Below are 27,865 nucleotides of genomic sequence, written 5' to 3'. Positions count from 1 at the left end.
TGGGGGCATAAAAAGCTTGGCTGGCTTGTAACAGATTACAAATCGCAACAGGAAAATTGTTAGGTAAGAACTGCAATATGTCATAGGCCCGTAGGAGCAGAGGCAAGAAGGACAATTTGATTCCCCTCCCCCCCTCTCCCGGCAAAAAAATGAGTTTCCAAATTAAAAAAAAAAAATCAGGGTAGTTTTACCTATATTGACACTAGAGCTGGAAAATTTGGTTGACTTATGACTGAGTATTTATGGTACTTATGTCCAATTAATCTGGTATATTGGCTTAGAGGACAGAACGTGGTGACATAGATGCTGCAACTGTGAGCCCACACCTTCTTTTCACCCTCTTGCATTTTTCTGTTCAAAGATATGTGAAGGAACTGATAGTGATTTAGAAATCTGACAATTGCTAATCAAGCAAAGCAGCTTCTTGACCCTTACAATGCTGAAAAAAAGTGTCCTTTGCGACCAGTGTATGTAAACCGGCTGACCCAGATTAGCCTGCTTGCAACTGTGCCGACTAATCAGGGTCTACACTGTTCACTGCTTGGATGGACCATTAACCTTTTTCTACTGATTGGACAGTGAAAAGTGTAGACCCCAGTCAGCCGGATGATCTGGGTCTACACAGGTGGCAAAGGACTAATAAAAGTCAGTTCCAGCAGGTTAAGGGTTGAAACATATCCATACATGGTAACCTTCATTAAAGCAAGGGTTATCAGAGAACAGCTGTTGCCATGGCAACAATATTTATATTTTTAAAAATACCTACAAGTTACACAAAAAATTAAGAAGACAACATGTTTCTCATCAGATATATACATGTTTAATGTGAATATTTACACATTTTTTCATTACGTTTCTAAATTTTCACTTAATTTAAGAACTAATTCTCTGCCATAAGGTCCCTTTTCTCCGCTGACATTCCATATGCTCTTTAATTGTAATATGAAGTTTCATCATGTATTTCCTAAGAGCAAAAGGTTTTGAGTATGGTAAAACATTTTTAAATTTCATCAAATTACTGGTTTTTACCAGCTATTAAAATGAAATTATAAATGTCCAGCAGGATGTTTACTTTTAACCAAAAATCAGTTGAAGTTTCTTTAATTTGTAAAACTTGTCATTTCTATTTATACAAATAGATTTGATTCCAGTTATTAGTTCTTCATTGTCATTTTCCCACAAATAGCACGGTTTACCTTTTGCCTTTTACCTTACTATAAGTGATTTCCTTAATGCAACATTGGTCTAACTCAAGTTACACCAGTTTTGCTATAACTCAGCTATAAAAATCTGACGATTTATAATTGGAAAACAGATCTAACTCACAACCTTTAAAAAATCTTTTTTACTATTTGTCCATTATGTATAAAACATTATCTGTGTATAATTATCATTTTTATCACACAATATATTAAACAAGAAATATCTTTAAAAATGATAGTCGGCGAATTGTAATAAGGAAAGAAGTTTATGAATTTTTCATCTAACATTCATCTTTCATCTAACATTTTTCAAATTGCAGAACTAAACACCGCACTTTAACAATTTAAATGGTTCTCTTTTAATTTTTCGCAAAGGTTTCGTAGGGTTGCAATTTTGTTTCGTTTATCCTTAGACAAATAATTACAACAGTAGTTTGATGAAGATTCATGAAGCGGTTCGTGAGAAGAGGTCATTAAACGTGATTTTTAGCTAAATTGGTCCCTATCCCCATTTGTAACAAAATAGCAGGAGACCTTACGATATTATTACACATCGAGTTTGATAAAAATCCATTACATTTTAGTGGTTAATGCGAAGAAAGGCATATCTACTTTTAGCTATAGTGGTCCCTAATAGGGCCCAAGTTCCTATATAAATAAATTTGGAAGAGGGCCTTATAATGATGCTCCAGACCAAGTATGACAAAGATCCACTAAGCTGTTCATGAGACGCTGTATAAATAAAATACATGAGAAAAAATCAATTAAAGGATCTTTTTATTTATTATTTTCATTTATTTCTAAAATAAGCCAACTGATCCCGCTTTAACAAATGCATATTCGCTATTCATGAATCTTTGGACAATGACGTCACACCTATAAAAAAATAAAGGTCAAGCAAAACATACAATTATAATTATTTCAATATTTCTGTTTCATAAGCAAAGTTTGACCGTAGTCCTATCACATAGATAAACTGTATGCAGCGTACCCTTCATTTCAGTGTAATGAGGTTCAGTCATTATATAGCATATATATAATGAAACAGATTTCAACTGATTTCAATGTTTGCATACGATACTAAAGAAAAATATTCATATATAATAAATCAGTAAAATAATTTATAACAAATATATCAAAGCAAACAAGTACTCATTTTAATATGCAATATGAATAAGTCACAAAAGCAAGAAACCGTTTCATATACAGACGACAATTGTAACAAGGAAAATCTTTAAAAAAGCACTTCTCTACATAAAAGACTCTTATCACACCCCTATTCATGTGATACGCAGACCGTATTCAGCTCTTTCTTTAATTTGATATATGTTGGTATTTGAACAGGTTTTTATCATATTTATTAAACTTACTTATCATTTTGAGATATATTAATATTCTTGCTAAATATACTGAGCCAAAGTTAGCTTTAAAACTGTGAACAGCGTCGTTTAGGATAAACACTTTGTCTACATTTCACTCAGCGTAGCACAATCAACAGAGTGAAAGAAATTGACACTCTCGTCCAATCAGGCAGAGTGTTGCATAAATCTTCCGTTTTGATAAATTATCTATAATGCGTTATCAAGCATTTTGATTTGCAAACTGAAGTCACGTGGCATAGGTAACGAAAACGAATTTAGACGGCGTCGCCGAAAAATAATTGCAAAAACATCATATTTGTTAAAGTGAGGGAGTTTTTTGAGCTTCATGTAAAATTTAAAAAAACTGAGTTAGAGCAGTGTTCCGTTCAGCCCTCGATTTGTTTGTCTGTATGTAACAAAGTTTGTCTGTGCACTCCTCCGACACCATTCGGTAGAATTACATCAAACTTCCCGAGAGTGATCATTGCCAAGCCTAGTTGTGCATATTTTTGGCATTTTCTGGTTTATTAATTTGAAGTGTGGTTATGGCTCTTGATTCATCAAATTTTATGATGTTTTGGCCACTTCCCTTATATTACTTAGTGCATTTCCACCAAATCTTACAGGAGTGGTCAGTGCCAAGCCTCAATGTGCATATTATCAGTATGTTCCAAATGGAGTTATTGCCCTTGATTGTTGTAGTTTACTTTGTCCGCTTAGCTGCTCCCATACTACCATGAGGAAATACACCAGACTTCATAAAAGTGATCATTGCCAAGCCTAGTTGTGCACATTGTTTGCATGTTCTTGTTTTGGTGATTTTCATCACAGTTATGGCCCTTGATTAGTCCAATTTTTATGATACTTTGGCCACTCCTCTTATTAAAGGGCTGATTTCCATCAAACCTTACAGGGCTTATCAGTGTCAAATCTTTTTTTTATGCATATTATTGGCACATTCTGGTTCAGTGATTTTCAGGGAAGTTTTGGCCTTTCTTTGTCAGATCTGATAATTTTGTGGCAACTTCTCTTACACCATTGGACAGATTTCCACTAAACCTTACAGGTGTTACCAGTGCCTAGCCTAGTTATGCATTTCATTTGCATGTTGTGGTTCAGTTATGAAAATGGTATTCTCAGGTAACTTTGGAAGTAAAATACCTTGTGCTATACACTTCAGAACAACAATTATTGTAAATATATATAAGTATATGTAAATATAGTTGTTGGTACTGATTTGAGGCCAGTTTTTGTAAAGTTGTTGAGACTACCAACCCAAGGCTGTTGATATCTGCTTCAGAATGCCTATCCTTGCTCCCTGTGCAAAGGAGCAACTGAGCAAAGGGCAATTGAGGTTTATCCACCACTAAAGCTGGAACTTTTTCATTTTAAGTAAGCTGTCAGTTTTAAATCCAGACTGTATGAAACTGAAGTAAAATATATATTGTTTTGTAGGATGATTTGCCATGCTTAGAGGAGTTGGTGTTTGTAGGTAACCCACTGGAAGTAGCTATGGATGCTGCTGAATACCGGCCAAAACTGATGGAAAAATTGAAAAAAATCAAGAAATTAGATGGTATGATTAATATATCTGTTGTGAAGATAGAATTGTGTGTTATTATTATATTATTATTATACCAGATTTATATAGCACCCTTTTCATGATAAACCGGTTCAAAGGCGCTTTACATATAGCAATTGCAGCCACATGGCGTGAAATTCATCCTCTACTAGTACAGACACAGAGCAATCTGACCAGAGGGACAGAGTGAGATAAAGCCCCCAGAACAGATTGAGAGAAATCCCTTTATACCCTCGAAGTTGGGCATATTAAAATGGCATTGTCCGTGCGTGCGTGCATGCATGCGTCCGTGTAAATTCTTGTCCGGGCTGTAACTAACTCTACCATAAAGAGATCTTGAAATAACTTGGCATAAATGTTCCCCATGATGAGATGACTTGTCATGCGCAAAATCCAGACCCCTAGCTCCAAGGTCAAGATCACACGTAGAGGTCAATGGTTAACAGGGTCTGTTATGTATCTGGTCCAAAACTGCCATCAATGAAGGGATTTTGAAATAACGTGGCATAAATGTTTACCATCTTCCCCGGACCTCTGGATTGACAGTCAAGCATGTTACCACTAGACCACCGGCCCACCTTTGTTGATTTCTTTCAAAAGTGAAAAATATATTTTCGAGTCAGAAGTGACTCTGAATCATGAATAATATTGTCCACATTCCACAGTCTGATGGGCAAGCTGGAGCTTTTAACGCCCACAAAACAGGGTTAAGTAGGGTGGTACATGTATATACAGAATTGACTTTGTCCCAACTGTCCAGCCTTTTTACACCCATTTTGGAAAAATGGGACATACTATATTTTCACCATTGACAGGTGGGTGGATGGGTTAAGTGATAAGATTGGTGTTAGCTCAATAAATAGAGTATTTTTTCTAAGAACTTAACCAGTCTTATAAAAAGTGTGTATCTCTATAAAATCTAGGTCAAGTTTGATAACAAATCAGTTTGGACTTGTATAGCCAGAGTTGGTCAAAGTTACCAAAATTAACAGTGCTGGTTCAAAAACTTTTTTCTCAGACCAAACATACAAAAAGTGTGTATCTGTATAAAATCTAGGTCAGGTTTGAAAGCCAGCATGTTCACACCAGTGTCTCCAGAGTTTTGGCCCTTGAATTGGTCTTATAGGCCTAATTAAAGTACAGGAACCAGCGTGGGAGCCATCTGGTCTAGTCGCGTAATGGCGGACAGGTTTTTGAACACTAATTTTTCACTTGACATGGTCACAGAGGTCTAAATTAAAGCTGGTTTCTGTTTAAATTTTATTGTGGATGTATTTTTGACATTTTGGTAGAAAAAATGGGAGACGAGGTTGTATTTGGTGAAGTGAAACTCAATTTTAGTATGATTAGTACTTCCAGGTCACAGCAGTGTGATTTTACAGTAAGCATATGTGACAAGAGAAATCTCTCTTAGAAGATACATGACCCCTACTTTCCTATTCATTTTATATCAGTTTTATCACAACTCTTTCAGATGAGGTAAGGAGTTGTTCTCTGAAATGGGTCTAGCTATGTTTGGTAGCTCTTTAAAAAATGTCAGTTTTATATAGAATATATAGGGAATACTATTTAGTGGTGTGTGACCTGAATTGCTGGAACTGAATGTTGGCTAGAAGGGATAAATACAAACATTTCCATATTGGGGGCCACTTGGACAATTTGTTAATTAAATCATCGTGGCCCAGGGAAAATTTTGGTAGTCTCAACCTCATCAGTGACAAAATTATGCAAATTATTTATTTATTTATTTTGGTTTTACGGCGCACCAACACAGTATAGGTTATATGGCGCCAAACAGGACTACAAATTTTGGTTCCACATCTCATTAACATCGAAATAAAAACGAGGTATGGAATCAAAATTTGCATACCTGCCGGAATCACAGAGTTACTGCAAAACCAAGTGTTAAGACCCTATTAGTCGCCTCTTACGATCATGCAAGGGTAAGGCAGTGGTTCCAGTTCTTTTCATACACAGATCGTCCCAGAACCACATGGGGCTGCAAAGTCATACCTGAACAAGAGCTATCACTATTGGTGACAAATGCCCACAAAGTAGGCCCAAGAATGCCACAGTTGTATTCGCAAAAAATCACATATCATTTTGTGACCTTGACCTAAGAGGCCTCGGTCATAAGTGTGACACATTTTCTTAATATGGTTAACATTTGTGTCAAATTATTTTCAAATCCCTTGATAAATGGCAGAGTTATGGACCAGTCAAGAAACACCTTTGACTTCTAAGTGTGACCTTGACCTTGGAGCTAGGGGTATTGGTCTTGCACATGACACCTCATCTCATTATAGGGAACATTTAGGTCAAGTAATTTCAAAATCTCTTCATCAATGGCAGAGTTATGGACCGGACAAGAAACAGACTATGTTAACCTTTGACCTCTAAGTGTGACCATTGGAGCTAGGGGTCTGGGTCTTGCTCATGACACGTCGTCTCATTATGGTGAACATTATGCCAAGTAATTTCAAAATGCCTTAATGAATGGCAGAGTTATGGACCGGACACGAAACATACGCTGTTAACTTTTGACTTGTAAGTGTGACCTTGACCTTGGAGCTAGGGGTCTGGGTCTTGCGCATGACACGTCTTCTGATTATGGTAAACATTTATGCCAAGTTCTTTCAAAATCCCTTCATGGATGGCAGAGTTATTGACCGGACTCGAAACAGACCATGTTAACCTTTGACCTCTAAGTGTGATCTTGACCTTGGAGCCAGGGGTCTGGGTCTTGTGCATGACACTTCGTCTCATTATGGTGAACATTTACGCAAGATATTATGTCTCCCACCACACAGTGGTGTGGGAGACATATTGATTTACTCCAGTCTGTGTGTCTGTGTCTGTCTGTCTGTCTGTGTGTCGGTCACAAAGCTTGTCCGCACTCTAAGTCAAACATTTCTCATCCGATTTTCACCAAACTTGAACAAAATGTGTTTGACTATAAGACCGCGACCAAGTTCGATAACTAGCAAAATTGGTCCAGGCATATTGGAGTTATGACCCTTGAATTACCAAAAATCAGCCTTTTTACTCTTCTCCGCACTCTAAGTCAAACACTTCTCATCCAATCTTCACCAAACTTGAACAAAATATGTTTGATCATGAGGTCTCGGCCAAGTTCGGTAACTAGCCAAATCAGTCAAGGCATTTTGGAGTTACGGCCCTTGAATTACGGAAAAATCAGCGTTTTTACTCTTGTCCGCTCTCTAAGTCGAACATTTCTCATCCGATCTTCACCGAACTTGAACAAAATGTGTTTGACCATAAGACCGCAGCCAAGCTCGATAACTAGCCAAATCTGCCAAGGCACTTTTGAATTATGGCCCTTGAATTACTGATTGGATCCACTCGTCCAGACCATCTAATTGGATCCACTCATCTAAACCATCTAGAGAAACTAGACATTTTTCATAGGGGCAGCTGTAGGAGACATGCGCTTTTCTCAAAAGCATCTCTAGTTTCAAAATCCCTTTATGGATGGAAGAGTTACAGCCCGGACAAGTATACCGGATGCACGGACGGACAGTGCGATTTTAATATGCCCACCTTCGGGGGCATAAAAAGTGGAGTGAATTTAGAACCATGGCATGCAAGTCATAAAAGAAACTTTATATACTTGTATAAACTGTTTTTGTAATGTTTCCTATTTTTAGTTCACCTGTCACATAGTGACAAGGTGAGCTTTTGTGATCACCCTTCGTCTGTCATCAGTCCGTGCATCAACAATTTCTTGTCTGCACGATAGTGGTTCCATTTATGATTTTATTTTAACCAAACTTGCACACAACTTGTATCACCGGAAGATCTTGGTTCCTTTCTTGGACTGGCCAGATCCCATACGGGCTGTATTTTTCAACTGATCTTCATGAAATTTTGTCAGAATGATAACCTTGATGAAATCGAGGCCAAGTTTGAAAATGGGACATCTCTGGTCAAAAACTAGGTCACTAGGTCAAATCAAAGAAAAACCTTGTGTATGCGGTAGAGAATGTATTTTTCAATTGATCTTCATTTATTTTAGTCAGAATGATGACCTTAATAAAATCTAGGCCAAGTTCGAAAATGGGTCATCTCGGGTCAAAAACTAGGTCACAAGGTCAAATAAAAAAAACGTTGTGTATGCGATAGAGGCTTTATTATGTCTCCCACCACACAGTGGTGTGGGAGACATATTGATTTACTCCAGTCTGTGTGTCTGTCACAAAGCTTGTCCGCATTCTCATCCGATCTTCACCAAACTTCAACAAAATGTGTCTGCCAATAAGTGCTCGGCCAAGTTCGATAACTAGCCAAATCGGCCTAGGCACTTCGGAATTATGGCCCTTGAATTACCAAAACCACTCAGATTTCTTGCGCAGTTTTACCCCCAAACCGACGCCTATACTACTAGTAGTATAGGTGTCCTTTTGGTGTCAAGAAAGCGCATGCACATATGGATTAAGTAAACAGTATAAAAAGACTGACTTACTATTTAGATGATTAGGCAGTTGTTGGAGACATGCGCTTTTATCAAAAGTATCTCTAGTTTTTCAATTGATCTTCATTAATTTTGGTCAGCATGATAACCTTGATGAAGTCTAGGCTGAGTTCGAAAATGGGTCATCTGGGATCAAAAACTAGGTCACTAGGTCAGATGAAAGAAAAACTTTTTGTATGCGATAGAAGCAGTATTTTTCAGTTGATCTTCATGAAATTTAGTCAGAATGATTGCCTTGATGATATCTAGATCGATGTTGAATATGGATCCTCTTGGGTCAAAAACTAGGTCACTAGGTCAAATCAAAGAAAAACCTTGTGTATGCAATAGAGGCTGTATTTTTCAATTGATCTTTATGAAATTTGGTGAGAGTTATTGCCTTGATGAAATCTAGGTCAAGTTCGAATATAGGTCTTCAGGGGTCAAAAACTAGGTCACTAGGTCAAATCAGAGAAACCTTGTGTATGCGATAGAATCTGTATTTTTCATCTGATCTTCATGAAATTTGGTCAGAAATATTTCCTTGGTAAAATCTAGGTCAAATTTGAGTGTGGGTCATTTTGGGTTAAAAACTAGGTCACTAAGTCAAATCAAAGAAAAAACTTGTGTATACAATAGAGGCTGTATTTTTCAATTGATCTTCTTAGAATTATGTCAGTATGATTGCCTTGGTTAAATCTGGGTCAAGTTTAAATATTGGTCATTTCAGGTCAAAAACTAGGTCACTAGGTCAAATCAAAGAAAAACCTTGTATGTGCAATGGAGGCTGTATTTTTTAGTTGGTCTTCGTGAAATTTGGTCAGAATGATTGCCTTGATGAAATCTAGGTCAAGTTTGAATATGGGTCATCTGAGGTCAAAAAGTAGGTCACTAGGTCAAATCAAAGAAAAACCTTGTGTATTTTATAGAGAATGTATTTTTCAAGTGATCTTCATGAAATTTGGTCAGAATAATTGCCTTGATAAGATCTAGGTCAAGTTTTAATATGGGTAATCTGGGGTCAAAAATTAGGTCATCTCTATGAAAATACTTGTTTAAACTCAAGAGATCACAATTTTGGTCCAATTTTAATGAAAATTGGCCAGAATATTTGTTTCCATGAAATCACTAGGTCAAACATGTTTACACTGTTATGGTGTGTTTCTCAGGTGAGCGACCTAGGGCCATCTTGTTTATTATTGGCCGTAGGTAAAAACCAAGACCACTTTTCTGTGGTACAACATGGATGGTACCTGCAATTTTTAGGTGTGTTTTGACATATCTGTACCTTGTAAGATTTTTTTTTCTTTTTGGTTAAATTTCTTCCTTTGTGGTTCCTGTCCTTTGGACTTATGGCTATATAGAAAACTGATTTCAAAACAATTTTACACAAGACTAGTGTTCCTTGGGTGACCCTCTACTATATTCCTTCAAATAATTTTGATTCATTGAAAAACATGGCCCCTAAGGGGTTTTGCTTATTTTCCCTATATGCCTATATAGAACTTTGAAAATCTTTTTGCTGGTCCATTTTCAAAATAATTTTATGCAAATGTTTCTTGGGTGACCCTCTACCAAATTCCTTCAAATAATTTTGATTCATTGAAAAAAGTGGCTGCCTGGGGGAGGGACTCATTTTCCCATATGGCTATACAGAAAACTTCTTGTATGAAACTACTGGCCTGATTTGAAAATAATTTTATTTTTAATTTTTTTAGAAGGTCCAATTTTTGGAAATTCCACAGTATATATTTTCAGTCATGTCTAATCAATGCCCAAACTAAGAAAACCCTGTAATTATTAATTTATGAATACAATTTACAAAAAGTACATTTCACATCTAAACTTGGCTCAGGAAAAAAAGTAGAAAACTAGCTGTCAGTGCTAATTAAACTAAAAATCAAATCATGAAACCCATATTTTTATACTGTTTTGTAAATACGAGTAAAAATTATGTGAATTTAATGGAATTATTCGAGGGACCTTATTTTTTGAAAAATCAAAGGAGAATGTATTAGTTAATGTAATATAAATCCCTCTGTTTATCAACAGTTGGTTTAGAAAACTCCCAGGTGTATAAAAGCTTGCTAAACACAAAATGTCAAAGATGTAACTGCTGGACACTTCTCGCAAACTGAAGTAGGTGGAGCTTAAATTATGCCATCGTGTGTTTGTATCAAGTTGACAAACTGACAACTGTTTGCTCAATATGTAGAGTATTTTAAAGGCATAAGTAATTTGCTGTGATGGTTGTATTCTGTGACAGATTGCTACTCTTGTTCATTTTGTCCTGTTCTGTCTTGCCCTGTCCTCTCAGTGGAACTAATACAGACATAATTTTTGAAACTGGCAACAGCTTTTTAGGCTTATAAGTTCACATAACAGGTCCCATAACTCTGACTTGTTTTGCCAAAATTATTTTCCTTTTTCATTTTTAAAACAGTTCAAGAATTTACATTTTCTTTAATAATTCTGAACCCTGTTTATGTGTTTGATTTAAGAAATAATAAATCTGTTCCTGTATTTTATCAGTTAATAAAATATGGGCAGGAGTTTGGATGCGTAATAATTAAGTCACGAGTGCGTAGCACGAGTGGTTTAATTTTTCGTATCCGAACGACTGCCCATATTTTATTAACTGATAAAATTATTGGAACATATTTATTATTTCGATTCTAACAACGCAAATAATTCGTATTTTATTCGTAGGTATAGATGGACGGATAGCTCAGTGGTTTGCACACTGGCCTTCCAATCCTGAGGTCGGGGGTTCGATCCCCGGCAGCTACTCGGGAATTTTCAGAAACGCTTTTCAGTGTTTCCCACCTAACTAGAGGTGTACTGGTCAGGAACCCAGGCAATCCTTGCGTGTATCAGTGCTATACACTGGGCACGTTAAAGAACCAGGCTGTCTATTCGCAACGAGCTAGGCTAAGTTAGCCGGACAAGCCTGTATCTGATTTCTGATCTCTCTGTCGTGGGGGCTTTGTCTCACTCTGTCCCTCTGGTCAGATCGCTCTGTGTCTGTACTAGTAGAGGATGAATTATGCGCCCTGTGTGGCTGCATTTGAACTATGTAAAGCGCCTTTGAACGTGAAATTGATCATGAAAAGGGCGCTATATAAATCTGGTATAATAATATAATAATAATTTTACAGTACTACATTTTCAGCGTAATACGTCATTCGGATCATATGCAGTTACAATTTACCCCCATGGTTAGAAAGTGTTGCATAGCCAATGGAACTTATAGATATTTGTTCCTTTGTTATAAGAATTTTTAGAAGTATTCATAAACTAGTTATCTATAACAGCTCACAAATTATTTATGAACAGAATAATCAAGTTAGATAAGTTGACCCTTTGTTACGAGTTACAAGCATAACTTTTATATGACGTCACATCATTATGAAGTCATACTTTGTCATACATTTATGATGTCACCGCAGAATCATAATTGAGCTAATTGAATACGCTCGCAGGGATCAAAATGTGTTTTACGGTCCTACATATAAGTCAGTGTGACTTTTTATCATAATTATGTTTTTGAAATGTTGTTTTCAACTGTTTGGCCCTGAAATAATTCGTATGTAATGGAACAGAAGTAGAGTTTCTTATGTCACAAACATAGGGGGTGAAATGTAACAGCTAACCATATTTTATCGTAGATTCATGTATAGGCGATTTCGCTATTTGTTTATATAGCAATTGCTGCGGATCATGTTAGAATGAAACTTCATACAAACTTTAAAGATTATAACATTAGTTTACATACCAAGTTCCATTACTCTACAATTTATTTTTACAAAATTATTCCCCTCTTTTTAAAGAAAATGTAGCAGAATTGTCAATTGCTTTAAAAAATCTCTGAAACCAATGAAGGTATCATTTTCAAACTTACGACAAACTTTTAGACTCACAAGACAAGTTCACATACCATACACCATTATTTAAATTCTGACTTCTGGCTTGACAAAATTATTGTCCTTTTGCTTTGTCCTGTCCCATGAGGGGAACCAGTACAGATACCATTTTGAAATTTGCAAGAGAATTTTAGGCTTATAAGACAAAGTCACATACTAGGTCCCATAGACAAATTATTCACCTTTTTCACTTTGAACATGTCCAGAAATTGACACTTTCTTTAATATTTCATGTATTTGACTGAAACTTCAAGCAAGCTTTTAAGATGTTAATTTGAGTTTGTATATAAAGTTATGTAACACTGCAATTTATTTGGAAAAAAGTATAAGTGAAAGTATTCACCATAATACAAGGGCTGAATTTTGACACTTACTCTTAAATGCCAAACCTTATTAAAACAACTATTTATTTTAACAATGTGCATTAATTTTCAGGTGAAGTTTTGGTCAGGGAGGAGCAAGAGGACAACTAATGCCAGAGATTTATAATTTACAACACACGTTTTCATGACATCAGCATGCTGTAACCAGCAATCGTATTTACATGTATTAAAACAGTAGAATGAGTGATACACTGTTTTATTTTAAATAGCTGATACACCATTTTTCATAGCTGTGGATAAGAAGGTTCCATATTCAACAAGGAAGGTGTATGACATGATGGATGTTAAGTTTCAAAGCAATAATCTTTAATTTAGTAAAAAGGACAGTTGACTTTTACTAAATTAGATTATTGCTATGTTTCATAAAAATGCTTTGAAACTTAGTTTGAAATGATAGGTTATATATTCTATAAAAACATTATGAAAATTAGTTGCTTTTACCAATTTTTCCATTCAAAATTGGAAGGCATTTGTCTCGGTACCGAAGGTATACTGCTTTATAAAAGTGGTAGTTAAGAACAAACTCCTCCTTAGTGTTTTGGTGAAGATGGTAGGACAGTTTTTTTGCCAAGTCAACCTTGGTTAGATTCCTGATTCATATGTTAATTTTTCCTTGATTTAGCATTTTTAGCTCACCTGTCACGTAGTGACAGGGTGAGCTTTTGTGATCGCCCTTTGTCCGTCGTCCATCCACAATTTCTTGTCTGCACGATAGTGGTTTCATTTATGACTTTATTTTAACCAAACTTGAACACAACTTAGATCTCGGTTCCTTTCTTGAACTGGCCAGATCCCATTATTGGTTCCAGAGTTATGGCCCCTGAAAGGCCCAAAATTAGTTATTTTGACCTTGTCTGCACAATAGCAGCTTTATTTATGATTTAATATTTACCAAACTTGCACACAACTTGTATCACCATAAGATCTTGGTTCCTTTCTTGAACTGGCCAGATCCATTATGGGTTCCAGAGTTATGGCCCCTGAAAGGGCCAAAATTAGCTATTTTGACTTTGTCTGCACAATAGCAGCTTCATTTATGATTTGATTTTAACCAAACTTGCACACAACTTGTATCACCATAAGATCTCGATTCCTTTTTATACGCCCTAAGAGACGTATTATGTTATCGCCTCGGTGTCCATCTGTCTGTCTGTTGGTTAGCAATTTCCCTTCCGCTCTGTAACTCTTGAACCCCTTGAAGGATTTCAAAGAAACCTGACACAAATATTCACCTCATCAAAACGATGTGCAGAGCGCATGTTTCAGATGGCTCACTTCAAGGTCAATGTCACACTTAGGGGTCAAAGGTCATATGACTTTGTTTTGTGTGTATATTGCTCTGCATTTGCATTGCATTGCAGTGCTCTTGTTTTTATTTGGCAGATCCTTCTTTTGTTCACTTACAATAATTTTTCTTAATTACTTCCCTTTTATGTTACTATAAATAGCTTATGTGGTTACTTTTTTATTATTGGCCTTAGGGAAAAACTGAGACCACTTTCCTGTGGTACAACATGGATGGTACCTCCAATTTTTAGGTGTATTTTGACATATCTGTACCTTTAAGAAAATTTCAACTATATTTTCTCATGATTCTTTTGATTGATCTTGATTATGATTTTTTGACCTTCTTGTCCTTAAGTGCAATGATAACAGGTGAGCGATATAGGGCCATTATGGCCCTCTTGTTTAAGATAGTTATGAAACAAAATCTCAAGTTTCAGTGTTGGTTACCAGTATGTGATCGAAGTTCAATTTTAAAGAAAGATAATTTTTAGCAGAACTCTGGAGCTAAGTCCCTTTAATCTAAAATTTGGTACTTCCTTGCCTTATTTTGATTCAGTGTTGATGCATTTTATAGAAACTGTTATTTTCACTTTTCTCTTTGCTCTCATTTTGTTCCTTTATTTATTTTTACAATTTTCTCAGCTTAGTTTTTTTTTACAGTAATGATATATTATGCAGAACTTGTTAAAAAATAGAGGTTATTGGTTTATTGTATTTTTTTTTACAGTCAGACCTGTGTTAAAGACCACGTCTGAACAGAGACAACCTAGCTCTAAAGACCACATGTTTTGTTTCCCATTTTAACATTTACAGTGTACTTTTACCTGTGAATAAAGACCACCTCCCAATAAAGACCACATTTTGGCTCTTCTAAGGGTGGCCTTTATAGACAGGTTTGACTGTACTTTAAAAAATGCAATATTATATCAAAGTGTCAATTGTCTATCTAAAACGCCTTTAATTAACAGATGATATTGCCTTTAACATGTAAATGTAGCCTTATTGGACAATGGTTTCCACGTTTATGTTACAACTTTAAGTATGAATATTACATAAACATGAAAACACACAGTAATAACAAAGACACAATTCTAAAGCATACTTGACAAATCTTTCTATCTATATTAAAAAAACAACTATATAATATAACTTTCCTAACCATTATAGTAGCTGTAAAGCTTTTTATTTTGTTTGAATGTTTGAAAACATTGAGGTTTAGTTAAGTTTGATATTTTCAAAGGTAACTGTTATCTGTTATAAAATAACTTTGATGTAGGAAGCATTTGAAATTGGATTAATAATGATAGTTATTTTTATTATTGTAAATTCAAAAGTAAGGACAAAAACATGTTTTAAAATATATCTGTGCATATATTTTACCGACTCATAAATGTATATTTGATGTCAATACTGTTATGCTTATTCAAGCATTTGAGAAACTGTAACACATTTTCTGTATATATGATGTATCAGTATTAAAAAAAATCAGAAATTTGTCTTCCTTTCTTTTATATAACAGCAACAACTTGAGGAATATAATTTTCCAGCTAGTTGAAGATTATACAGGCTATAGGTTAACAGAATATTGTGTAAATGATATGTCTCAAGTTTTATTGACAGGCTTATATAAGATGACAACAGTTTCCCTAAGTAGCTCACCTGGAGCCAGTTGTTCGAAACTTTAACAGTTGATTAAGCTAACAGCCGATTAACTTTCAGATTAATATTTTGACACTTTAGGAAACTTAGAAAAACAGATGTATGACTTGAGGTTTATAAACACTAAAACGTCTTTACAGTAAAAATAAAACATCAAACTAGTGTTTCCCACCAAGACTAGTATTTTGAATCAAAATTTAACAGGTGATTAGTTTAACAGTCTGTTAAAGTTTCGAACAACTGGGCCCTGACCTTCACTGTTTGACCTTTAATATATTTATTATGTATGACATAATTATGGAATCATGAATGGTAACAATTGTTTTTGTATAAGCTAGAGGTCCATTAAAGAGGTCAGGAACCACTATGACTGAAATACTGTTGAAAAACGGCGTTAAACCCAACACAAACAAACAAACTTTTTAACAAGTTTTGGAGAGGACCTTATTATGATGCTCACCCATTGCAGGAATTGCTTCCTCACATGAAGAATTCAACACTCCGAGTGAGGCTCGAACCCACATCGGTGAGGTGCAAGTGATTTGAAGTCGGTAACCTTAACCACTTGGCCAAGGAGGCCTGAAGACTATTTTAAAACTTTCTACTGAATAAATATGGGCATGTAATGAGTATTGTGTGTGCTGGGGTTGCGATGGTGGGGGGTGGGGGATGGAGTTTGGGTAAGATGTTGGGTGAATGATGTGATATGACAATATCAAACAAGAAGATTTTTCCACTACATATCAAACAAGAAAATTTTTCCACTACATACATATATGGAAAAGTGACCAGAGGCTGTTTTTGTACGATCTTCGTAAAAGGTCACCCAACAAACATGTTTGGGCCTGCTGTTTCTGACAAGAACATTTTTTATGTTTCCACTATACAGAAATAGTGAAAAGTGACCAAGCCCTCTGGCGGCCATGTTTTTTGACAAATCAGAACTAGAACTGTCACAGGAGTGACGATTAATACCCCCACAATACGGCCTTGTCACAGAAGTATGGCAACCATAAACAAGATGGTACTAGGTTGCTCACCTGAGTAACACACCGTAACAGTGTAAACATGTTTTAACTAGTGATTTCTTGGAGACAAATATTCTGACTAATTTTCATGAAGATTGGACCAAAAAACATGGCCTCTTGTGTAAACAAGCATTTTCTTTGATGTGACCTAGTTTTCTACCACACATGACCCAGATTCGAACTTGTCCATTTCGTGAAAACAAACCATTCTGACAAACTTGCAGGATGATTGAAGCAAAAAGGTGGCCTCTAGAGTGTATACAAGCTTTTCCTTTAACTTGACCTAGTGACCTAGTTTTTGACCCCACGTGACTCAGATTTGAAATCATCCAAGACTTCACAATAACAAACATTCTGACAAAGTTTTATGAAGATAGAATAAAAAATGTGCCCCTTAGGGTGTAAACAAGCTTATTCTTTGATCTGACCTGGTGACCTAGTTTTTGATCCCAAATTACCCAGATAAAAATTCGTCCGAGATTTCATGCAGACAAACATTCTGTCCAAGTTTCATGCACATTAAATGAAAAATGCTGCCCCTGTTGCATCCACAAGGTTTTTTTTTTTTACTTTAACATGTGAGATAGTTTTTGACCCCAGAGTATCCAGATTCCAGCTTGAGGTAAAGAACATCATTTTGACCAAGTTTCATGAAGATAGGGTCACAACTGCGGCCTCTAGAGTGTGCACAAGTTTTCTATTGATCTAGCCTGGTGACCTAGTTTTTGATCCCACATGACCCAGTTTCAAAATTTACCTAGAAATCATCAAGACAAACATTCTGACCAAGTTTCATAAAGATTCAGTCACAGCTGTGGCCTCTAGTGTTCACAAGCTTTTCCTTCGATTTGACCAGATGACCTAGTTTTTGACCCCACATGACCCTGATTCGAACTTGACCTAGACAGTGTGCCCAATCACGTGATTGCGCTACGTCATTTTGAGCTTGAAAGTGAAAGTAGAAATTTAGATAAACCAAAGTTATAAATCAGGGTGTAAGTTTGTTTATTTAATGTATTGTGTTAATATCATGTACATGATTCGAGTCCTATTTGAAAGTGCTACCACCTGTACTATGATTTCCCCAACAAAACCTCATTTTAAAGCTATTCCTGTTCAACCACTTTCGACATTGTGCGCTCTGAGGTGTTTTCACTGCAAGTCAATTGAACAGGAATAGCATTAAAGGTTTTGGTGAGGAAATCGTAGTGCCTGAGGTATCATTTTGAATTAGGTTTCGAATCATGTGCATGATATTAACACAATAATTTATGTTGAATAAAAAAGTTACGCCCTGATTTATAATTTTTGTTTGCCTTTCCACTTTCACTTTCGAGCTCAAAATGATGTAGCGTGATCACATGATTGGGCACACTGCTAGAGATCATCAAGAAAAAGATTCTGACCAAGTTTCATAAAGATTGGGTTACAACTGTGGCCTCTAGAGTGTTCACGAGCTTTTCCTTTGATTTGACCTAGTGACCTAGTTTTTGACCCCGCATGACCCAGTTTCGAACTTGACTCATCAAGACAAACATTCTAAGTTTCATATAGATTTGGTCACAACTCGTCACCTCAACGCAACAAAGTCGTAACTCAGTTTTTTTGCAAAAATCACTTTTTAGCTTATTTGGTATTTTTAGGTATAAATACATATTATGTCAAAATATCAAAATTAAATACCTGATAAACATAGGAAAAAAAGATATTTGTCAAATTGTCGTATCTCAAATCTTATATATTCTTTCAGCGCAAAAAGGTAGTATCTCAAGTTACGACCTTATTGCACAAAAATAATCTATAATAGTAAGCACTTTGTTTTATGCAAAAAGGTTGTAACTCAAATTATGTTTATAAATAGTTGTCTAAATATAGATTGCTTATGAGCCTGGTATTTAATACATGTATTATAATCATGACTTTTGTAGTATGACATCACTTATCTGTGATGTAATCGTTATCACGATGTCATAGAAATTTTGGTCATACAATTTTTGCCTGCAGAATATATATAATATATGTCATATTCTATATAGAAGCTTTTGAAATACTACCAGGCGCGTAGTGTGGCATACTCAATTACTCACTTGAGTAAACTTTAAAATTTATTTAAAAACCCAAAAACGAAAAAAGCTAATTTTTCAAAAAAAGACAATAAAAATTAAAGGCTAAGGGGGGTTAAGCATTCACTAGGTCTACATTTGTGTTACTGCTTTTTTTTTATTAGAAACTTCAGTTAAAGTTGTATACAAATTGAAACACCCCATGTTCGTAATTCAGTCATGTACACTACTGCATAACATTGTCTTCACGCTCTATTTGAAAAATAGATTCGCAGTCCATACTAAGTATCCGAATGGAATGTTTACATGCCACGAAATTCAAAATGACGAACGCTAATGATCCTCAATACTAAGACATTTTTGATCCGGGCGTTGAAAAGAACGATGGAGTGAAAACTCATATGTTGACAACAAAATCGGAATCTGCACACAAATACACATTCCCAAGCAGGTAATGTCAAGTATTCTAGAATTTCTACAAATAAACATGTACTTACAGCCTAAATCAATCATGTACCCTACTCTGACTCTTAGTTCTCCTGGTAAAAACATCTTAGTATAAGATGTAAGTACAGAATGTCATAAAATGCGTTTTAGTGTATAGATCTACTTCTACCAATCTAGATCTAAATATATAATTAAAGATTAGAATGGTTTTATTAATTCGTTTTGTTTACAAATTTCAGAATAGATATAGAGTGTAGATCTATTTTTAAAGAATTTTAGATTTGAAACTTGATTACTGATTGACAGATTATTGACATGCGAATGATTTGTTTTTACTAACTTTACAAAACTTATTTCGTTTAGTATGCTGTACTCGAGGTAAATTGTTCTAATTATAAATATCTAAATTTAAATAAGCATGTATATATACTCTTCCATGGCGCAATCGGTATTATACATTGCCGCGGCGGCCCGGTTTCCACTCCCGACGCAGTCACCTTCCCCGCCCCCCCCCCTATTTTTCTTCTTTATTTGTCATTTTAGATGGTTTACAAACACAAAATCGTATTAAAATCTTAATAATATGACCAAACTTTAAATTCAAAGAAAGATCTTTTAACCCGGTCAGTAGATCTTTGTGGCTAATGCCAGTATACATGCACTGAAAGATGAACTGAAGGCAGTTCATTGCTATTCAGATGGTAGCGACTTTATCCTGACTTTGAAATAATAATTAACACCAACTGATGAAAAGTTCGTCCACAATATTTTAAGCGGATATTTCACTCAGAAATGTTTGATATTCAGTGATCTTTTATTATTTCATGAATGTCTGTTTTTATGGGATTATTTTTTAAAGACATAGATCTACCAAGACCTAATTAATGATCTACATTTTGATAAAAAATTATGGCCTTTTTTCGACTTAGAAGGTTAAGGTTTTGTATGTAAGCTGGTATCTCAGTACTCACTTATGGGAATGAATTGAAACTAATTACACGCTTGTTCACTGTCATGATCTCTCTGTCATGATCTGACATGCACTAGGCAGGTTCCATAACTTTTTTTTTTTTTCAAAATTATGCCCCTTTTTCCACATAGAATTTTTTTGCTTAAGTTTTTGTATGTAAGCTGGTATCTCAGTACTCACTAATGGAAATGGATTGAAACTTCACACACTAAAGTCTTGTCCACTTCATAAGCTGATATGCACTGTGCAGGTTCCATAATCCTGTTTTGCATTTTTACAAGATTATTCCCCTTTTCCGACTTTCGTCTTCATTCAAATGACAAGGCTGTTGAGGCATTGCTGTCCTCCAACAGCTCTTGTTTACAATTCCAGTGTATTGCCATATCAATTTGATTATAAAAATTATGTTTCTTGCCATTTTCCTGCCAGATTTCTTCCAGACACTGGAAACAAGCTGACAATATTGTCAGTGTGTTTACATGCTGATTGTTATGAGCCAGTTTATTGTCATATAGTTTGAAGGTTATTCCAAGAAACTGGAAATAATATGGAAATAGTGTCCATGTTATTTTCAGCTTGACTTTTTTTCTTGGAAGTGTGTTTCCCTGTAGTAGTCAGATTATTTCCAGTTACCTTTTTTTTGACAGACTGTTACCAGATCATTGACAGCTTGTTTCCATATTTCATTTTCGTAAGGGACTGAAAAACCAAGTAGGGGCCGAAAAAAAAACAAGAAATCCTGATAATTGGAAAAGAAACCTTGCAAAAAAAAATGTAAAAATGAGGGGAAAAGTTATGTTGATCGTTTTGGTAAGTGTAGGAGGGAAAAAGTAAATACCCATACCCATAAATACTTAGGAAAGGGGCATACTCAGAGTGAAGGGGACTCAATTCATTACACCATAGAAAGAGCTACCTCTGATAGAAAACCAATTTACTCCACTCCAGAGTGGTCTGCTACTGTGCACATGGCACACATTAAACACCCATACATTGTTAAAGAAATGTCTTAGACGGATTTCTTTGATTTTAAAAGCATGTCAACTGTTACCAAAAATGTTGATATTAACACTGACAGAGAAAAATTATACTGGAATTCCATTAAAATACTCAGAGACTGAATTCAGATAGTCCAAATATTTTTGAATACCAAACTGACTATTCAGGTGAGACACATTATGTGAGTTTGTTTCAGAATTTACGTTTGAGGGAAATTCCAACACCTAAGGTCCTTGCAGTTTACAACTTAAGCAGTTGCGTTCAGAATTCATAAAAATTCCATGGCAGAAGTATGTGGACTTGGTTACTTCATGTAGAAAAAACATCATTCCAAGTATGCATCATACATTTTACTTGTTCCTTTCACATGAGGAAAAGTAAAGGAATTTCTAACCAAAATTCTGTTTTTTGTATGCATTACAGGTCTTGGTTTATCAGATGTAAACCTCAGTAAATGTACAGTTCAGTACATTGTTACAATTTTGAATTATTAATTCATGATATAGATTGTTTTTGAAAACATTCAAGTTTTATCAAATTTGTCATGACAAGTAAGAAACTGAATAACCCCAATAACTGAATAAAAATTATTGCTAGACTTAAAAAGTTTTTATTACCTGTCTTACCTTGTGCATACCTGTATTGGGCAAAGATATTTCAATACCTGTTTGAAAAAACAAACAAAATGTTTTATCTAAAGAAAGTTTGATTTATTTAAAAAAAATTCTCTGAAGATGTGCATAATTATAATGTTATGTAATTTTATTAAAGATTTTGAAACACAAAAGTGTAATTTTGAAAGAATTTGAATATAGATATTTTATTATTATAATAAAGTGGCTTTTTTTAATACAATTATTTCTCATGTGTAAGTCACCAGGATATTTTACAGATATTTTTGTTAAATATGTTTTATTGACGTTAAAATATCTAAACATCTAATGAAATGTAATGACTTACGACCTTGTTGCACAAAAAAATATCATGAATTATACACAGTTTTAGTGCAACAAGGTCGTAACTCAAAATATTCACAAAATTGCATTCCTGAATTATGTTTCAATTATACTGAAGTACTTGCTTTATTTATTTTTCTGTTGCAAAATAAATTTCAAAAAGTTGCTTAGTAATTATTATTTTTCTTTAAAATAAGATGTTTTTTGTCTGTACTGAAAAGTTTACAGAAACTGAGTTACGACTTTGTTGCGTTGAGGTGACGAACTGTGGCCTCTAGAGTGTTCACAAGGCAAATGTTGATGGATGATGCACGAAGGACAATGACCGGTTACAAGTGAGCTAAAAAGAAGTTACAATTTAAGTTGTTAAACTTGGTGAAAAAACTGAAACGAGTGTTTGCGAAAGAGCCTAGTGTTGTAATTAGACAATGATTTCAGTTATTATACAGTTAATCACATAAATATTTTGTTTTAATAGCATAAAAAATATTTAAGGTTGGAAATTATCGATAGGGACAAGTGCAAAAAATTAGACGTGGCCATGGTTGATAACTATGTGAAAAATTTGTGGTTTGTAGCCAATGTCAAAGTCGAACTTGCCTGTGTATCAAAAATTATTTAAATCTGTCAACCCTTTCACGAAACTGGAAACCATGAGCTTGGCAAATTTTAAGTTGGAAAGGAGCCATAACTACGTCAAAAAATGGTGGTTTGTAGGCAAAGTCAAACTTGACCTGTATTTTATGATGTTAAGACCGGTGTACCAAAATTTATTTAAATTGTCAAGCCTTTCATGAGTTATTGTCCGGTAACCATGAAAACCAACAGATCAATAGACAGATCGACAAACTCACTCCTATATATGCACGCCCCCCCCACTCCCCCTCCCCCACAAAAAAACCAACTTTGTTTGTGGGAGTATAATGATTTGACCAATCTTTGTAAAAAGTCACACAAGGACAATTTGTATAAATTATTTTAAAATCGGGCCAGCAGTTTCGTACTAGAAGTTTTTACGTTATACATACAGGTAAAATGACCACACCCTCTGGTGGCAATGTTTTTTTGATGAATCGGAATAATTTGTATGATCTTTATACAAGGTTACATAAGAACCATTTATTTCAAAATTGGACCACTGATCTGGGAGATGTCATTTGAAGAGTTTTCTATTTTTAACTCTGACGCGACCATCAGAAAATAGAAATAACGCCTGACCAACTTTGCTAAATAAATAAATAATTATGTAGATAGATAGATAGATAGATAGATAGATAGATCTTTATTTTTCCTCCAATATTGAAGATTTTAACATATGTACAAACAGAGAAAATATATACATTACATACAGTTTACTATACATGTATCAATGAAAATACGGAATAACATTAAATGAAAAAAAAAAATAAAAAAAAATAAATAAAGAAAGAAAGTTGGCAGCCCAATCATATTCAGCCTAATTAATTAACATGAAATTGTCTAGTAGCGAAACCGAAAACAAAACTAGAACAATTTAGCTTTTGTCATCAATTAAACTAAAAATCAAAACAACACTCAAGGAAAGTGCAAATGGGCAAAACTTTTATATGGATGGCGTCCAATAGCTATATTTGACTAATTCCAAAACGAAAGATAACTAGTACAAGAATAGCACTTAAACTACCAAAACTGTACCTACAAAAAAAAGAAAATGTATCCTTTTTGACTGCAATTAAATTCTTTAGAAAAGAACTTTTTTATATGTAATCTAAGCTGGACAATATTTCAAACCCAACATTTAAATATAAAACTTGACAAAGTTGAATATTGCCAACAATATAAATAGGAGCACGGGTTTCTCTTTATATCAGTCATGATATGCCTTAACAAAACCTGTTCACATGGAAACCATGTGCTCCGCCCCGCATTCAAAACGTGCCAGCTCGGAATGAAAGATATGCTGGCTCATCAGATATTTTGAATTATAACTACTCCGTAAACATTTTACAAAGTACTTTCAGCATCCTGAAATTTTCAAATTGCAAATGTTCATTAAGTTTTAATGCTACAGTTATCAAATCAACACACTGTTCATAAGGCTTTAACTTGATGAAATGTTTGTACGTTTGTATGTCGCAAAGTTCAAACCAAGCCAGCAATAATTGCTTGTACAAATCGTGATTTCTTAGGCAATTACATACTGTGTGCTCAATAATATTTTCACAGAATAAAATACACTTGCGGCATTGTGTTGGAAAAGACCTTGAGACAATATAACCTAAAATTCGCACAGCAGTTTTACATAAGGGCATTAACTCTTGCCTTTTTCTGCACACCGACCAGAGAATACACGGGTTGTTTGTAGTCAACAGGTTAGTAGTTACTGGAATTTCACTGACTGTGCTGATGCGAGATAGTCTTTGTACATGGTTCACAAGTGTGACATTCTGGTATACTATTTTCTTCCACGGAGCTTTTGCAGGGAATAAGCCAGAGAGTACATACCTTTCAAGTACATATAATAAACCATACTTTTGTAATATTCGATGAATATCAGCAATAAATCCCTCATGCTGTGAGTATTCACTAATGTATCTGATTAGTCTGTTTATGAACACTTTTTTAGCTAAATATTTATTAGGTAGTCTACACAACTGGCCGAAAAATTGTAATTTGCGAGCATCAATGATCCCTTCAATACTATCTACATTAATTGCGCACAGCGAAAAATCTGTACTAGTGCTTGCATTAAGTCATTGTGCGAGTTTGGTGCAAAACCGGTGAGAAATTTCCAATTTTAAAATATCACAATGAGTTATGATAGACCACAATTCACAGCCATACAAAGCTCTAGGTAACACTACTGACGAGTATATAGTTCTTGTAGAAATTGGATTCAGTGAACTTGGGTGTAATCCACTATGAAAAATTCATAAGAGAGTTCCACGGAGTTTAGTGCACGCCTCTTCTATCATTTTACCAGTAGAAAGATATCTGTCACATATCATCCCTAAGTGTTTATAGTCATCGACCTCTGTTACAGTATATCTGCCTAATTTCCATAGTCTATCATTTCTTCTATTACCGCATTCATTGAATACTATAACAGCACACTTATCGCAATTCTATTCAAACCTCCATTTACACGAGTAATTATAACATATTTCCATCATTTTGTTTAAACCCTTTTTTGATAATGACACAAGAATCATGTCGTCTGCAACAGTTGGGGAGCTCATGTTGTAGTTATACATACAGTATCCAAGTCCACTTGATTCTAGTTCTTTGATTAATCCATCAATAAACAGTATGTATAAAAGAGGTGAACTTTTCCCGCCTTGACGGGTGCCTTGAAGTACACGTAAAGAATCAGACTTTAACCCTTGGTAAAGCACACAGCTTGTAACATTTTCATACATATTGGCAAATGCTGAAAAACACATATCATTTACAAGTGGTCTGAGTTTGTAGAGTAAACCAGAAGTCCAGACCCTGTCGAATGCTTGGCGACAATCAAGGAAGCAAATGTAAAGCTTGGAACCAAGTTCTTTGGCATGTAGCACACTTCCTCTTACCACAAAGGACGTCATCAGACAACCAAGGTTTTATGAAATCCGACTTGTTGGGGACTGAGTTCATTTGCTATGTTTTCTTTGCATCTGTTCATTACCACAAGTTCATATATTTTCAAAATAACAGACGTAAGTGAGATAGACCTGTAAGAATTTGGATTATCTTTTCCCTTTTTTAGGCTTTGGAAGTGGTTATAATTAAACCCCGCTTCATTTTTGAAGGAATATAACCCGTTCTCAGCATCCATGTATACATGTTAGACAATACAGGAGACAGAATATTAGATGCAAACAATAAATGTTCATAACATATGCCATCTTCACCGCAGGCTTTATTGCGAGGACATGACTTAATTAACAACTCGACCTCTTCAGAAGCTACATACGCTGTAGGGTCAGGTCTAGAATTTCCAACTAACGAATCAACACTGTCTGAAACAATATTTTTCCACGAATCATCAAAATTTACAGATTGTGAGGGAGAATACAGGTCTTTGAAATAAAGTCCCCATTGTTCAGTCAACTTTTCCCTATCTCTGAAAATTGTTCCATTAAAATTGATACTTGCACCAAGGCAACTGTTTGCTTGATTTCGGCGTGATTTCACCAACTTCCAAAACCGATTTGAGTCAACTTCGGCTGTTCTGTCTATTTCAGCATTCATATCACATATGAATTTATTTGCAAAAAATCTATGCAGTCGTCGAAATTTCGCTTTCGCTTGCTTATACGCACGTATTCATCGTATATGACAGAACGCGTCTCCCTGCACGACACCAAATTGATCGCGCCTTTGTTTCTTTTCAGAATGAACAATCGACAGTTCCTCATTCCAATAGGTTTTAAAAATCTTTGAACTTGGTTTTGGGTAGTATTTTATTTGCGCTAGAACAAATTGCTCAATAAGGTATCATAAATTTCATCAATATCACTTTGACTTAAACACGAGTCGTGATGATTCAAACAAGTGTGAACAATTGCTCGAAGTAGTTTGATAAACTCTCAAATGTTCACTTTTCCCCTTTTTTCCAGTTAACTTTACTTGAAATGTCCGCAGTAGTCACTGAAGGTATCGTCAACCCTTTGTACGTGTTATTTGGTATGTACAAAGACGAAATGACTGGTCGGGTCTTGATACATTTAAACAAGAACGTCAACAATTTCTGAACTTAACACATGGTCAGATAGTTCTATTGGCATGCAAATTTTAATCTATTAATGTACTATATCTACCATCATATGTCCCCAAAAGAATGTTGTGCACCTTTACAAAAGGCATCGTATTGATTGCTAACATGTTTGTACCTGACAAAAGTTTACAAAATAATTTATCTCTCGAAAATTACTTTTGCGTTCACATTTGGAGTTAAAGCCCCCCCATAAAAAACAACTATACCTTGCTCAAAATATACCTGGTAAAAAATCATAAAATTTATCTACATATTTCCCTGTAAAAAGAAATACTATGGTTTGGCAAGGGAAATAAATCTGAAATAAACAGAATTGTTGTGTGCATACTGATATTGTATACAATAAGTCTATCGTCCTCAAACTGCAATAGTGAGACTAATTATTTATCTTCGTTTGCCATAAATGGGCTACACCACCTTTGCCTACGGGGTTTCTAGCGTTAAGTTTAAAACTCGCTATTACATTTTACTACATGATTATAATCGCTCGAAATGCAATTTAAAAAGTGTTTGTTTTCTTCTTTGAGCCAGTGTTCTGAAATACCTGCAATTAAAATACGTCTTTTGATTAAGATTTCACACAAATAAGATGCACTATCTTACACCTGTTACATTCCAAGTCATTAAGTTGATTAGAAGCCATGAAAAACTGAAATGTGCACTTATTGAGAGTTTTAGTTAATTGCGATGACAGTGGTTCCCCTCTGTTGTACCCCTCTCGTCTCTCTCTCGGGATTTCGACTTAAACACCCCGCTCGTGTAAGAATGTTCATGCGGGCCAGTCTCGCTGCGC

General features: G+C 35.0%; 1 protein-coding gene across 2 annotated transcripts in view; it reads left to right on the top strand.

Annotated features, from left to right (window-relative positions):
* The window catches only part of LOC123536409 (dynein axonemal light chain 1-like), a 97,471-nt gene extending 81,765 nt beyond the window's left edge, over nt 1-15,706 (top strand). For both annotated transcript variants that reach the window (XM_045319585.2, XM_045319592.2), the window contains 2 exons: nt 4,019-4,139; nt 12,975-15,706. In XM_045319585.2, coding sequence (XP_045175520.1) covers nt 4,019-4,139; nt 12,975-13,012 — 159 coding nt within the window. In that variant the 3' untranslated portion in view covers nt 13,013-15,706. The remainder of the gene's footprint in view (nt 1-4,018; nt 4,140-12,974) is intronic.
* The last annotated feature ends 12,159 nt before the right edge of the window (nt 15,707-27,865 follow it).

Source organism: Mercenaria mercenaria, chromosome 1 (genome assembly GCF_021730395.1).
Source record: "Mercenaria mercenaria strain notata chromosome 1, MADL_Memer_1, whole genome shotgun sequence".
Lineage (NCBI taxonomy): Eukaryota > Metazoa > Mollusca > Bivalvia > Venerida > Veneridae > Mercenaria > Mercenaria mercenaria.
The sequence above is the reverse complement of the archived record's forward strand: the minus strand, read 5'-3'. Positions and strand labels throughout refer to the sequence as shown.